This window comes from Ursus maritimus, unplaced genomic scaffold (assembly GCF_017311325.1).
Source record: "Ursus maritimus isolate PB19 unplaced genomic scaffold, ASM1731132v1 scaffold_5, whole genome shotgun sequence".
In the NCBI taxonomy this organism is placed as follows: domain Eukaryota; kingdom Metazoa; phylum Chordata; class Mammalia; order Carnivora; family Ursidae; genus Ursus; species Ursus maritimus.
Genome location: NW_024426663.1, coordinates 63,124,330 through 63,140,815, shown reverse-complemented (window position 1 = coordinate 63,140,815; position 16,486 = coordinate 63,124,330). Strand labels below are relative to the sequence as shown.

At 37.2% G+C, this 16,486-nt stretch overlaps 1 protein-coding gene across 1 annotated transcript in view; it reads left to right on the top strand.

Moving 5' to 3' along the window:
• The window catches only part of SLC27A6 (solute carrier family 27 member 6), a 74,695-nt gene extending 58,699 nt beyond the window's left edge, over positions 1-15,996 (top strand). The window contains exons 6-10 of the mRNA XM_040622514.1: positions 5,390-5,480; positions 8,682-8,880; positions 9,920-10,017; positions 11,390-11,520; positions 15,416-15,996. Of these exons, the coding sequence (XP_040478448.1) occupies positions 5,390-5,480; positions 8,682-8,880; positions 9,920-10,017; positions 11,390-11,520; positions 15,416-15,592 (696 nt within the window). The 3' untranslated portion in view covers positions 15,593-15,996. The remainder of the gene's footprint in view (positions 1-5,389; positions 5,481-8,681; positions 8,881-9,919; positions 10,018-11,389; positions 11,521-15,415) is intronic.
• The last annotated feature ends 490 nt before the right edge of the window (positions 15,997-16,486 follow it).

Below are 16,486 nucleotides of genomic sequence, written 5' to 3'. Positions count from 1 at the left end.
ATATAAATCAACAAAAGGAGTCGGGAAGTAGACATACTCAGTTGAAAGGAAAAAAAGAAAAGGGAAGAATGAAAGTATTGCAGAGGGACACCACTTACAGGCTGTAAACGTTAGGGAGCAAGGTGGATGGGATTAAGGAGTCACACAAGCACAATAAAAAGAATAAGCAAATAAGAATATAAATAAAAGAGAAAGATTTTGAAAACATATACAGTCATCTGACATCTGCTAATTGGTGTTCCTGCAGGAAAAAAAAAAGCAGATCAAAAAGAAAATAATGATTTGAAACCTAATAGAGGAAAACTTCCTTAAATTAAAGATTTCAATCTTGAGCAAAAGAACACACTGTGTTCTAGGGGGGAAAAATTAGTACAGAATGACCATCCAAAAAATATATGCTGGCGAAATTACTGAACATAAATTAAAGAACTGTAAGGAGAAAACAAAGGTTGTACAAAGTATAGGGTGAAGATGGGAATCATCTCAGGCATCTCTCAAAACAAGAACAAAACACTCAATGCCAGGGGAAAAAAAAAGGAAGGAAGGTATTCACCTAAGAATTTTACTTCTGACTGAGTTGTTCTCTGAGTATAAAGGCAACAAAGAGGTGTTCTCAAAATTTTAAGAAACCAGAGAGTATAATACCCATGTATTTATAGGAATGTCGTACTTCTTTATAAAAGTCAGTCAGTAGAAATGTCAAGGCAACCTGAAGAGAAAGCAGATTTTAGAAATGAAGGAATCACCTTCAGTTAAAATGTTTGATTGAATCCATTTCAATACAGAAGATTGAACTTCTCCAAATTATGTTTATAGATGGGATGGAAGTATCAATCTTGAAAATATAAAAATAATTATAGCACTAACTAAGATGGGAATTGGGTGGGAGGAGAGGAGGAAATATGAGTGCTAATTTTCTCATCTTTTATAGTAAGTCCATAAATACAGTGTAAATAAAAGGATTTAATAAAAAGCCTCCTTCACGTTTCTGTAAACTTTTTTATTATCTTAAAAGTAGGCATTTTTTATGGGCCAGGAAATTTAGCCAGCTGTATAGTCAGGCAATAATCCCCACGAGACCACCCTTACTTGTCACAGCACTCGCCAGTTTAGAAGTCCCAACAACCCACTTTGGGTTCTCTAAGAACTCACAAAATTCACCAAAAGCTGTTATGCTCATGATTACTGTTTATTACATCTAAAGGATACAGATTAAAATCAGAGGGAGGGAAAAGCAATAGGGCAGAATCAGGTGGGCACCAAATGCAAGGCTTTTAGGGGTTCTTTCTTGCGGAGTCAGGATGGCATTGCTCTCCTGGAACTGACATGTGACGATGTGTATGCAGTATTGCCGGTTAGGGAAGCTCACCAGCCTTGACGTCCACGGTCTTCTTTGCAGCTCGATCATTTAAATCTACTTGGCTGCTTGTGCGGCTGACCTACATCTCGAAGTTCTCAAGAGGTCAAGCTGGGAGACCCAAGTCCCCACCCTACATCACATATTCCTGTGCCTCGGAGACAGTAAATCTAAATCATATTGTTACTATCTGAATGCCAAAAGCCCTTCAACTAACACATATACTTCTGTTGGCCATGACATTGTAGGGGCATAGAGGTTATCTCCCAGAAGCTGAGAGTGAAAACCAGACCTCTGGTTAAACTGGGGTTAAGGTTAAATTCTTGAGGCCTCAGGGACTGATTTCTCCTATGCTAAAGAAACACGTCATTTTAAAAAAAAGCAACACGTAATTTAACTATAGTTCAATTTTCTTTTGTTAAATTCAAGGAAATTTAAATTGCATTTCTTAAAATGGTGTGTTTTTATTTTTCATAGATTATTGTATTAATGAGTTTCCTACCTTTCTATCAATTTGAACACATTTGTGATGACGTTCATCAAATGTCTTCCTTTATATAGTCTATTAGAAGTTTTCAATATGCCTGACACTGTGGACACAGTGAACACAACAGACATAAATTCCTGCTCAGGTGCAGGTTATATGCTATTGGGGAAGACAGAAAACAAAGATAAATAAATATAACATAATATAAAATACAGTACGTACTCATAAGTGCTGAGGGAAAAAAATTAAGCAAGAAAAGAAGAGAGAGAGAGAGAGAGAGAGAGAGAGTGTGTGTGTGTGTGTGTGTGTGTGTGTGGAAAGATTTGTGCAATTTTAGAGAGGCTAGCCAGAAAGGCCACAGTGAGAAAGTGACCTTTAGGGAAAGACCTGAAGGAAATAAAGGAATGAGGCGTGAGGCTATCTGATGTTCAAAGTAGAGTGAAGAGGGGCGCCTGGGTGGCTTAGTTGGTTAAGCGTCCAACCCTTGATTTTGGCTCAGGCCATGATCTCAGGGTTGTGGGGTTGAGCCCTGCATTGGGCTCTGCGCTCAGCAGGGAGTCTGCTTGAGATTCTCTTTCCTCCTCCCTCTAAAATAAACAAATATCTTTAAAAAAAAAAAAAGTGGAATGAATAGCCACTACAAAGGCCCGCAGGTGGTTACATGCCTGCCGTGTTCGAGGGACAGCAAGGAGACCACAGTAGTCATAGTGAGGTGAGCAAAGATTTTGAACAGAAGACTGAGGGTTTCTATTTCAGCTTTGATGTGATCACTGTATCTCAGTTGAGAATGTATTATACCATGTTAATGCCAGTTTACTTTTGGTTGAATTTGGGGAAATTATAAATTGTCTTCATATTTTTCTATTCTGCTTGTTTTTTTAGCACAATTAACTCTGAGAGCCATTCAGAACTATGCTGTTGCATAACAATGCATTCTAAGACTAAGTATTCATAATAACTTAACTATGTGTCATATTAGATACATTATAATATATATTTATGTACATGAATAGATACATGTATGTATTATGGATATACATGCATAATAGATATCATGTATATATAACAGATTTGTGATTTATGTATGTGTGTTTGTGTTTTTTTAGGGGCTTCTGTTAAAGAAAAGAGAGAAACTAACCTTTCCCTATGATGTCAGAGAAATGAGCCTCTATTGTGGGGGCAATGTAGTGCAATGCTGAGGGGAAACCGTAAACTGCAATCACCGTACCCAGGCCTGTAGTCTAAGCTCTGCCCCTCCTTAAGTTTTCAACTTTGACAAGTCGCCTTTCTCTGAATTCCGTCTCCGCACGTATTCACAGAGGGAATGAGTTTTGTGTTCTCCTTCCAACTTTGACATTTATAAATATGCATATGCAGAAGGATACAGGTGTGTGTGGGAACTCCGAGGGCAGTGTGCACAGCCGTATCGGTAGGTAGTGCACAGCGCTGGGGACCCATTTAGCCCATCCGTTACAACTGGGACCCCTGCAGCTCTGCTCTGGACGCAGACAGAGATACCCATACCTGTGCCTGTGCTCACACACTTAGGGGATATTAAAGTGGGGATCTGTTTTTTTTTTTTTATCTGTGTGTTGATAACAGAGCTATTTTTTGTAATCTCATGGGATCTCTTGAAGGCAAGAAAAAAATAGAAATCCCTCTAGCTGAAATTAATACTAGCTCTGGAAGATGCTGTGATATATTTAAATTCTACTTGTATCATAAAATTACTCAATTTGTGACCTGTGAGCCGCTGTGTGTGATAACAGGCACACTGAACGGTGTGTGGGTGTAGAACGAATCTCACCCATGAATGCAATTGACAAATTAATATAAAAGAAATAACACTAAAGCTGATATCATCAGTTACTGAGCAAATTTTTTAAAATATAAAACATGTCGCAACAGGAGTTGGGTAATGAACAAGGTTCTCTTCTTGTTTGACCAAATGATAAACGCGGTTCTGGAATTTCTGGAATCTTTCTTTTTTACCAGTCATTAGGCAAGTGGCCAGAAAGCTGTTATCCCAATTACAGACAAAGATCAACAAGACACAACCTTGCATTTTAATAAAGAATCTTTATGCCTAGAATCACAATATATTTTGCTTTGCTACCTCTCTCATTGGCACACATCTTAAGATGGGGCGATATTAATTACTGCCTCATAGGGTGTGCTGGTAATTAAATTAATACTGCTCTTAAACCTGTAGCAGTGTCTGGCAGACAGTAAGTGCTCAATCAACATCAGTGGCTGGCATTTGTATTTTAATTCAGATAATGAATTGTGATTCTAATTACATGCTGATTTTGCAGAGATTAAAAACCAGGGATGTTTGTGTCTAGTCTTTGAAGATAAATCATAGTGCATTTATCTCACTAATTTTATTCATCTTTTCCCACTTCTTTGTTCTATATTTATTCACTTTGTTCCTCCTCCTCTTTGTCTCTCTTCTATGTGTCCTTCCTTATTTTTCTCTATTTTGGAGGACTATTTTCTAGTTCACCTTAATAAGATAGCTTGTCTGATTGATCAGCAAAACCTCAGTTTTTTTATATATAAAATGGAGGGGTTGAGTTGAACCAATCTGCAATTTTTCCTGCCAGAGTCACGTCTTCGTGGATGGGTGACTGTGCATGACCTGGTAACGTGGACATTACAGGAGCAGGAGAGCCGGAAATATTTGGGGACGAGGAGAGAGATGTCCAGCTAGCTTGTTTCCCAATCTGATGAGCATGTTCTAATAAATTTGCCATCGTGCAGCACACGAGTGCACAGAAATACTGAGTATTAGTTTAGGGACATTAAGGTGAAAGGCCTAGGGAAAAGTTCAAGGTCAAGTAGGCATGCGAACACTTTTCAAGGGATTGTAAATTAAAAATAAACAACAAAATCCTTGCCCTCATGTAGATGAAATTTTAGTTCTATTGAAATTTTCAAGGGATTTTTAAAAATTTTTATTTATTTGAGAGAGACAGAGAGAGACAGAGACAGAGAGAACATGAGCAAAGGGACAGAGGGAGAAGAGCGAGAATCCCAAGCAGACTCCATGCTCAGCATGGAGCCCGGTGTGGGCTGGATCTCAAGACCCTGAGATCAAGACCCCTGAGATCATGACCTGAGCCCAAACCAAAAGTCAGACGCTTAAGCAAGTGAGCCACCCAGGTGGCCCCCAAGGGATGTGTTTGAATGACTACAAAAAGAAGAAAGCAAAATGTGTTCCTCTCAGCTAGAGTTAGTAGAGTGTGTAATTGAGGAGAGGGATGTTTGATATCACTCATTCAAGAATAAAATTAATGCTTTGCTAAGGTAGTGTGCAACATGAAATGAAATGAAAGTAAATTCGACTATACAAATGCTGTTTACTAATGCCTTCAGTTTTGATGTTCAAATATATATTTAATTTCTTATCAGTAAAGTTTACTTGTTTTCATAAATCTACATTCTAATTCATTTCAATTGCCTGAACATAAACTCTACCACCAGTAGGTGTCACTGTACAAATAAATATTTTGTTGTTGTTTTGTTTAATTTTGTTTTTGCAGCTTCTTTTCGTTTTTGACTTGATAAAGTATGATTTTCAGAAAGATGAACCCACTAGAAATGAACAGGGCTGGTGTATTCATGTGAAAAAAGGTAAGATTCTTGTGTTTGACCATGTCTCTTCAGGCAAAAGTTTCTGAATTTCTATTTAATTAGTACTGAATTTAGAAAAGAAGAATGACTATTACTGATATGTGATGAGATTTATTTGGAATTTCAATGCAGGTAGAATAGTTTCATAATTGCATGTTAGGGATCCCAAGTGGGTCACTCGGATGGTAAATTACTGAAGTTTGAAATGAATTACTACTGGGCTCCTGCTTTTCCTAATCCACTCCTCTAGTTGTAACAGTGGCGCTAATGTTCTCCATCACCAAGATATAATATAAACAAGAATGCCCTAGTTATCATCCTAGGTATAGTGGAGAGTCAGGCAGGCTTGCATTTATATCTGGGCTCTCACCCTTAGAAACTGTACAACTTCGGGCAGGCCACTCGAGCTGAGTCTCATTTTCTTCATATGTAGAGATAACAATATTTATTTCATGGGTTTCTTGTTGACCATTAAATGAGGTGATGACATATGCAGAGCCCTATGGAGAGCCTGGCATATGGCTTGCTACCTACCCCTTCTCTTCTCCCCTCACTCCTCTCCTCCGTCAAAGTAGAGTTTCTGATAATTTTTGTTTAGATAACTAACTTGCTGCTGCGTATGATCAGTCTAGAAATTTCAGTGTAGATATGTGCATTTGGAATTGTTTAGAGATTCAGTCTGAATAAATCAGGCCAAAATTACTTTTTGCTGTCTTCAGAATATGCTTAGACTACATTTCAAAGATGAATTCATTTAAATCTTTACTTCAAATGTGGAGCTAAAGGTTGCAAACCCGGTTTGTTTGTGTGTTCTGGTAGCTGGAAGCTTGGAAAGAATATAAGCCTTATCTATTAAAAAACAAATTACCCTGTCCTCTAAATTTCAAACCTAAGAGCACTTATCAATTATCTTCCTCTAATTCAAGTCTATAAGCTGTGTCCAAGAGAAAAGCCATTTCTAAAAAGATTGTAAAGAGCTTTATTTATACACACTTTTCTAGTGTATTTTATTTTATTTTGTTTATTTTAAGATTTTGTTTTTTTTAAGTAATCTCTGCACCCAACATGGGGCTCGAACTCACAACCCCAAGATCAAGAGCTGCATGGCCTACTGACTGAGCCAACCACGCACCCCTAGTGTGTTTTATTTATTGCATTTAGGATAGTATCCGACATTGGAACTTGAGTCTCAGAACTGCTTGTACAAACTCAGGGCTTCTTAAAAAGCAGATTGTTGCAGGGAACCTGGGTGGCTCAGTCGGTTAAGCGGCCGACTCGATTTGGGCTCTGGTCATGATCTCAGGATCCTGAGATTGAGCCTTGTGTGGGTCTCCTCACTCAGCAGGGAGTCTGCTTGAGGATTTGCTCTCTGCCTCTCCCTCTACTCCTCCCCTGACTTGTGCACTCACTTTCTCTCTCTCTCTCTAAAATAAATAAATCTACAAATCTTTTTTTTTAAAGCAGATTGTCTCCAAACATTTGCTTTAGTGTTTTGTGATTCTCATTACAAATTACTCAATGTTTTTTTCTATTAATGATATTGTGTCTTGCATCCATTTGCCTAGAACGGATTGATAAAGAATACTACGATCTTTTTAAGCATTTGCAATAATTAATGTGTCAGGGAAGAAACCGTCAACCTGCATCTTGAAGAAGAAAAACAAAAAACGTAAATTTTAAGGGAAACATGAGAGGCTTGGAAATGTCTGCAATAGAGGGAGTGTAGACTGAAGGAATGTGTTGGAGGACAGGCTTTGGAGTCAGATGAACTTGGTTTCTAAAAACTCATCTTGGGGGCACCTGGGTGGCTCACTCAGTTAAGTCTGAGTCTTGATCTCAGCGTGGAACCTGAGCCTTTAAAACAACAGCAAAAAAACCCATCTCCCACATTTGGCAGCTGTGTGACCTTGGGCAAATTACTATCCCTTTCTTGGTTTCTTTACCTGTAAAATGAAGATAATATGAGGGTCCATGTTAGAGGTTTGTGATGAGGATCAGATGGGTTACATAAATGAAGAGCTCAGAATAGTGACTGGTCCCCAGAAAGTCCTCAGGAAGTGTAACAATGACAATGGTGATGATGATGATGAAGGTGTCAGTGATGACAGTGACAATCAGGGGCCTCTGCGGTAGCCCAGCAGACTGGGCTTGGCCAGTGGCATATGTGCCTTTAGAAGCCAGGATGTCCGGGAGGAGTGGGAGCAATGAACGTTGAACAATGTTAAAATGACATAAATTGGTTTACAATGTGCTGGAATGAACCCCATCTCATTAATCGCGTGGACGTTACCTCTCTTCACAGGGAACAAAGCAAGGCAACAATGGCCTTGTGACGTTTGGGGGCATGATTGCTCCTCCCCTTTGTCTTCTATCCTTCTCTTAGAAGTAGATTTTTACTGTGCAGCTTGCTGGGAAAAATCCTGATTAATTTGATGAAATCTGATTGAAATTTTTTTCAGCTAATGTGTCTACATATAAGGAATACTAAAAACTTTCATGCCTCATCTCTTGCCCGTTGAGGATTTCCACACAACATCCCACAGGAATAAATTATTTTCTTAAGTTTCTAGTAATTTCTAGATCAGAGATAGTATTGAAGAGAAACCTGGTTGCAAAATCATAGACTTGAATTTGAATTCTAGGTCCATTCCTTTCAAACTGTTGGTCTCCAGTAACTTACTTCACCCTCTGGGCCCTGGCTCCTTCCCTGTGAAATAAGGATTTTAATGATCATTTTTGAAGGATTTCTGTGAAGAATAAATAGGATGACAGTTGCAAGGGGTTCATGGGGCTTGCTATATAGTAAATGCCCAATAAATATTGCTACTATCATTATCTTATTAAGATTATTATGGTTATTTATATAGTTGTCATTATTATCATTGTTAAAATCTATGTAATGTGAAGGAAGAGTAGCCTTTGGTCTATCCCCCTAGGATAGGATGTAAAATCCATTTAATATGCCTTTGTTTGCATTTGCTTTCCTTCTTGTTAGTTTTTCCAAAGTGATTTGTGTTTGTGGCAGTCTGTGAAAGGGTGTGCTGGCTGCAGGCCCCCAGAGTAAATATCAAATAGAGTAAAAACAAGTTCAGGGGAAGATAAGCAACACTGCTTGTGTTGGTCAGATATAGTCTAAGCACGTGCGTGGTATGTGTGATAATAGTTTTAATCAAATCACTGAAAAATGCCTTTCTCTCCCAGGAGAACCTGGGCTCCTCATTTCTCGAGTGAATGAGAAGAATCCCTTCTTTGGTTACGCTGGGAGTAAGAAGCACACAGAAAAGAAATTGCTTTATGACGTTTTTAAGAAGGGAGATGTTTACTTTAACACAGGAGACTTAATGGTGCAAGATCAGAACAATTTCCTTTATTTTTGGGACCGTATTGGTGACACTTTCAGGTATGAAACAGCATCGGTTATCCTTTTTCTTCTGTGATTGTGAACTATGCTCCGGGCAAAGCTCTGTGGAACATTATAGACCACACGGTCTTTACCTCCAGGGCAGATGGAGCGCTTTTATTGCAGTCATGTTTCCCCATTTAAAAATTCATTGGCCATCTGTTTCTAGATTGAAACCTAAGTTACATGTTGATGTCAATTTTTATCATTATTTAAATGAATCACTTTGCTCCAAATCAATGAGCTTCCTTTTTTAGAGTATAAAATAAGTAGACAGATGTGATATCTAAATGGCAGAGTCGAAACAGAAACCAATTCGGTCAAGTCTGGTCTAATTTTTGACTGAATGATAAAAACAATGAAACAGCAAAATTTTCCTTTTTTGCATTTTCCTTCTTAATTCCTTAAGATTATTTTAGGCTTATGCAATGATTTTGCTTTACTACTCGATGACTATGGAAAAGTGAAGGACATACAGAAGACATTCAAAAAATGTTTGAATGAATAAATGAATCATACTTTCTCACCTTCTTTTACCAACTTCTGTGCTTACTTCGTATAAAATTATTTTAATTGAAGTAACATATTCAATACATAATTCATATGCATTAAAGGAGCCAAATGAGTTGACCCCTCACTATTAAAGAAGGTCGCTACACTGAGAGACAGCTATAGCTTTCCTTTCATTTTTTTTCTAACTCTATCATTAGAGATAGGCAATGTTTTGTACTTGTTAATACAGTTCAAAATAAAGAAGTTATCATTACTGTCTTTTTATGACATATTGTAGAAAAACATCTTAGAGTAACCAATTTATACCAATGAAACATAGATAAAGTAATTTTAATTTAGACAATGATTCTGATTTTGTTGACTTCTCAACAAAGTGCTTGCTTAGAAATGCCTTTCATTTCAAAAACTGCCATTGTGTTCAGTTACTTGGTGCTTGCTCAGAATCAAGTGCAAGGCCCTAAAACTAAAACCGGGTACCTACTTCTTTAAATATAGGTGCAGTGACTGGAACTTGTTTTTCCTTTAGGTGGAAAGGAGAAAATGTTGCCACCACAGAGGTTGCTGACATTATTGGAATGTTGGATTTCATACAGGAGACAAACGTCTACGGGGTGACGGTGCCAGGTATGAATATATTTCAGGTTTGGGAAGAATTCTCAGCATAGAATGTGTCACTTTTCTTTACTTCGCAACGATCTTACTAAATCAACATTTCATTTTTTATATATTAAAGTAAATATCTTAGTCTTGGCTTGGCAAGTAATGCCCTAGACCAGCCTAACAAATGCCATGGTCGCATCAGGCACCAACTTAATTTTAATGGATGTGTGTATTTTTAAGTAAAGCTTGAACATTCTGGTCAGTGACTCACTGCTTGAAAATAGTTACAGCTTTTCAATAGTCTATTATTTGTTCCCTTTATGACTAGAGTTTATGCATGCCACCAAACAGGAATATGTGCTAGTTTAAATGTTTAATAACACTGACTTGTGGTTACGGTGAATCTTTTTTTTTTTTAAGATTTTATTTATTTGAGAGAGTGCTCATGTGCACGTGCACAAGAGAGCACGAGTGTGGGAGGGGAGGGGCAGAGGGAGAAACAAGCTCCCTGCTGAGCACGATGAGGGGCTCAATCCCAGGACCCTGGGATCATGATCTGAGCTGAAGGCAGGCGTTTAACCACCTGAGCCACCCAGCAGTCCCTGGTTAAGTTGAATCTTTTTTCAAAAATAATTTTAAAATCTGTTTGCCTCACTTATCTTTGTAATTATGCATATGAGGATTGTCTCATGGTGGTGAAAATGGCAAAGAAAAGTTACCAAATTGAAATTATAGGTTAGCTGTTCTCCTTTGCTGTTGTTTTGTTTTGTTTTGTTTTGGTAAATGACAATATTTTCCAACTGATGTTTGAAGGTTCTGGGGAAACATGGGGTGAGAGTGTTTAAATGGGGAGCAGAGGAAGGTGATGTTTACTGTAATAGGCAGAACTTGGGTGCTGTCTATTCCGATTCCCTGGAAAAATCCTTAGGTGTCGTGATAAGGACTGAGTGATCTGTGGCATTCAATAAAGAAATGCCAGTCTGGTTTTTAAATTTAAAAACAATGTTGTCTTTTATTTTTTGCATTGACTCTTAACATGGACATTTGTCTGGAATATATTCACCGTTAAAGAAATGTTTCCTCTTAATATTTTATGTTAATGCTGGTAGGATGCAAACTAGGAGTGAGTTATGGTGTTTTCTATTCCATCTATTTCATTTGTGTAGTGTCGTCAATTAAGAATAGACTGTACGCTTTCCTGTTCCTAACTTATTTCTGGGAAGTCGATCATCTGCTCGGCGGGGGGAGGACCCACTCCTTTATGCTACTGTTGCATTGTTGCTGCCGTGATAGAATTAATGTCTCCATTTGCAACAATTAGTATGTAATTAACAGGATCATTTTAAAAATCACCTAGTACTTGTAAAATTAATGCTATTTCAAACTTCCTTTTCAGATTATGAGGGAAAAGCAGGAATGGCTTCTATTATTTTAAAACCAAATAAGTCTTTGGACTTGGAGAAATTTTATGAACAAGTTCTAACATTTCTACCTGCTTATGCCTGCCCACGATTTTTAAGAATTCAGGTAATTCTACTGTTTGAATTTTAAGAATTCAGGTAATTTTACTTAACTGAAGATACGACTTAACCACAAGACCAGAAATCTAGGAGATGGTTTAATTACAAAATAATATTTTATCTTTTAGATAATATGTGTATTTTATTTATATTAGAAAATCTCAAGAAAAACAAAAAGCACGGGGCTGCTAATTTATACCATATTTGAAGCCTAATTACAGAAGGGAGCATGGTGAAATGCAAGGATGTCTTTGTCTTTGTCCTAATTATAGAATTGCTTTCTTCCTCTTCGCTCAAGACCTCAGAGATGGTGCAAGCCAAAAGTACATTTTACACATGCCTTGTGAAGACATTTGGTGCTCTGTGCCTAAAATTTTGTTCCATCAAGCTGACATCAAGGTGTCTGCAGGATGTGTGCAGAAGCTAAAGGCAATTGGCTTTAAGCAATTCTGCTTTTAATTTTTAACCTTGTTCTGTCCAACCTCCTTCTGGGTCTTTATACATTTAGGGAATTCTGAATTTACTTGTTTTGAGCGGTAGGCACTCTCTTACTAGGTTACTAGAATAAAACGCAGTAAAAAAAAGTTTGCTCAGCTACTAGGTGAATTTGCTTGCTCATTTATTCAGCCATTCATGTACTGTGTACCCAAAGCTAGTACTTATCATCTCTTAACGTCCAATCACATAGAATTTTTCTGGATACATTCATCATCTCACTATTAGATCCCTAGCGGAGCAATCGATGGCATCATATTCATCTTTAAAGCATTGGCGGAACAATCTTCATGGCCCTGTCACGGCTTGGCCAATGGGACACCTCATCTGGACTGTCATAAATGCATATTTCATCTACATATTTTTAAAACTTTCATTTACATATTTTTTTACTTTAAGTGCTTTTGTACACATTGCCTCAGATTATTTTCACAACAATCCTCTGAAATACTAAAGGTAAGCAGAAGTATGAAGCAGAATTAATACATTTTCAATTGAAATTTTTATTTAAAGAGAGATCCTTTGTGTAGCCATTACGCGATTTCCTCCAGTGGTGACATTTTTCAAAACTATTATAACCAGGACATTGACGTTGATATGATCTACCCATCTTATTAAATTTCCTGCTTCACTTTGTGTGTGTGTGTTTGTGTGTGTGTTTGTGTGTATTAAGGTCTATACACTTTTATCACCTGTGTTGCTTCATTCACCAATGAGTGACGTCAAGATATGAACAATTCTAACACCACAAGAATTTCTCATGTTTCCCTCTTATAACCACACCCAGTTCCCTCTTGTCCTTCCCTGTACCACCCTAGAAATAACATATTTTAGTGGGGTAGATAGTTGGTAGTTTAAATAATATCTTAAATGTGTTTCCCGTAGGGCAACGTAAAATTCACTTTCATTAAACAGAAGAAATATTTTGGCATAGAACTACTCTAGAAATCTAAGTCAGTCTTACACAAACTTAGAAAATACTTGAGCATCATTTAACACCTAAGGAAATAGAGCCGTGATTATTATATTTATTAGAGTATTTGCTATAGTTAGTACAACGCATGATACTTAGTTGGCAGTCACAATATTTATTTAATAAATGAATTATAATAAATGATCTGATATAAGCAGTGCAAAAGTTAAGTCACTTCTGACAATGGATAAAACAACTATCTTATCAAAATCTTATCAAAATCCATTTAGCACAAATTTAAAAAAGATTTTTTTGCTTCTGAATTTACAAAAAAAATTTTTTTTAATTGATTTATTTATTCTGGGCGGTGGGGGGAGAAGGGGCAAAGGGAGAGGGAGAAAGAGAATCCTCAGGCAGACTCCCCACTGGGCGCAGAGCCCAATGTGGGGCTCCATCTCATGACCCTGAGATCATGACTTAGCCAAAATCAAGAGTCAGACACTTAACTGCCTGAGCCTCCCAGGTGCCCTAAATTTACAAAAAAAATTTTGATGTGATATTAGTATGGGTGGGATGAAATTAAATTGATCCTTTCATTCTGCTTGTGGAAACACAAACCATTATAACCTCTCTCTAGAAAACAATTTGGTGAATATATAATTAAGCTCTTAGAATTTACATGTATTTTGACTTAGTAATGTCATTTCCAGAAATGTATCCTTAGAAAGTAATCAAAGCTGGACGAATGTTTTATATATAAAGATGCTCTACAAAGTATTATTTATGGCGGTAAAAAAAATTTGATATTCTTTATTAGTTAGAATAAGAGTAATGTTAATTAAATATTATAATTAGATGAGATCTTATTAAACCATTACCTAATGGTTTTTATTACCTAATGAAAAATTACCTATTCTGGAGAAATATACCTGGCATATTATAGAGCTGATTTTCATTTGTTTGTTTGTTTTTTCGATTTTATTTATTTATATATTAGAGAGAGAGGGAGAGCACAGGAGAGCGGAGCAGGGGGAGGGGCAGAGGGAGAGGGAGAAAGAGAATCCCAGGCTGACTCCTCGCTGATTGCAGCGCCCTTGGGGCCAGATCCCACAACCCTGAGCCGAAATCAAAGTTTGAAGCTCAACCAACTGAACTACCCAGGTGCCCCAGAGCCATTTTTTTGTTTTTTGATTTGTTTTCATTTTTAAGGCAAAACATCAATTGTATAAATACAGAGAGCTTCTAATTTTCCAAAAATGAGAACAGTATGTGTTTCTACACAGATCTAATTCTGTGATGACAGTGTTGGGAAGAGGTGGGGGGATAGAAAGGATGAGATCAGGAAAGGAGGTACAGAGAGAACTTGAGTCTTGAATTAGTCCAGAAGGATGAATAAAAATGGCCAAGTTACTCATAGAACTTTATAAGGACCTCTACATGTCATCCGATTTAAAGCAGTTTGCTTCTCCAGCCTGAAGCTGTCACAGAGACACACACTTTATCTCTTAAGTCCCTTAAAGCAGAGAGCTTCTTAAACTTTCTAGATTCATGGCATCTCTAGTGTCTCGGGAAGTATTTCCTGGCATTCTTGGGCCAACCAGATACCTAAATTTCCATTTATTCAGTATTTAGGTCAAAACAAATTCATTAAGTATTTAGGTCTAACAAATCAGTTGCTGATTGAAAAAAATAATGCATATAAATTGAAAGAAAAAATACTTTTATTGTTAGACAACCACGAGTACCAAAAAGATGTCAATTGGGCTTGTACAAGTCCTCAAACCTTGGAATTAGATTGGACTGCCCAGGGACAGCCTCATTCCTTGTCCCCGGTACTTGCCTTTTATGACAGCAACCACTGAAAACCCTGTTTCACAAAGATACAGCATCGTTGAAAAGAATGTGTCGTAAACTAACATTGGAACTGTGAACTACCGTGAGCTAGTGGTTTGCAAGTGGTGACCAACAGATATCACTGGGTTTACTTGGAAATTTTAAAATATAGCTTGGAGACACTGGAGATTCACGGAGGTACCACAAAGCACATCAGTGCACAGTTTGAGAACCCAAGATTTACATCGTCCTTTACTCCTGCTTTTTATAGTATTCTGCCTTATGGAATAGAATGCTCTCTTTCATCGGTTTTATCTTCTTGGCATCTAAGAGCATTCTCTGCATGTGATGCTGTGTTGACAGTGAATTAAAGAGATAAGCCTCTGTGTTTTAGACCATCTGTAGTCGGTTGTAATTAGTTTTTGACAATTTTCATAATTCTTCTACATCGAATAAACTTAAGAGGTAAATCGAGCTAAAGATTTCAGTGTTCTAGAGGGCGTTTTAAAAATTTCTAATGTTAAATTATTAGTAGTAAATAGATGGTCACTGGATATGAAAGTGTTATAATTAAATATTAGAGTCTATCTTATCGAATATTCTGTTCATAGATGTTAGATAATATGAAATGATTCCACTAATCCTGACAATTGCTTTGTAGGAGAAGATGGAAACAACAGGCACATTCAAACTACAGAAGTTTCAATTGGCGGAAGAAGGATTTAGTCCATTGAAAATTTCTGACCCACTTTATTTCATGGACAACTTGAAAAAATCATATGTTCCACTGACCAAAGAACTTTATAATCAAATATTGTTAGGGGAGGTCAAACTTTAAGATTTTTTACACGTGGGATTTTCGTATGTTTTCGTAGGAGTGGTGAGAGGACAGTGTGTGATTCTTTAACATGAGATGGGGGGAGGGAATGGATATTAACTCACGTATGCTGTGTTTTCTTAATATGCAACAGCTTTTCTTTAAGTAGGAACTTTCATTTGTTTTAGTCCATAACAAACTTTAGTTGATTATTTGTTTTACCTATCTGGGGGTTCAGTGCATATTATATGCTTTAATCATAAAGATTCTAAATAATCAATAAATGGTTAACAATTTAGAAGCCTAGTACAAAGGTACTTTTTACTATTTCAAGTTTCTGGTTTTGAATAAATGGTTAAATTTTGCTCAAATGTTTTGTTTTTATGTGCCCCTGTCCTATAACTCAATAAAATCATCTTCATTCATATGTGTTTTGAGGTTTCGTTCTGATGTTTTAACTAAACTTCCAGTCCAAGGAAGCTGACTGACTTCATGCATGCATTCTTATCTCCCTTATTGAACTCACACTCCGATGATAGAAGAAATATAGAAGCGTGATACAGCAAAGCAAGAAAACCGGTAAGCCCAAAACATTCAGGAATTTTTGGAAGATACATAAATGGGATCAAATTAATGATAAAACCTAACAGAGCTGTAGAAACCGCTAATGATACAGAGAAAGAATGGACTAGAATGTAACGTAGGTATTAACACCAAGATCAGAGGCAGAAAAGACTTTGAGTGTGAGCAGGTTTGCTGTTGTTAACAGAAATGTATTGCAAGTACAATGCAATACACACAATTGTACTTCTTTTAGTCTGGAAGCAACAGGCTCCAAAGTTTGCTTCAAGCTGGAACCACATGAATGACTCTCTCAGCAAAGTGAGCTCCTTCCACAAGAGGGGTTGTGGAGCT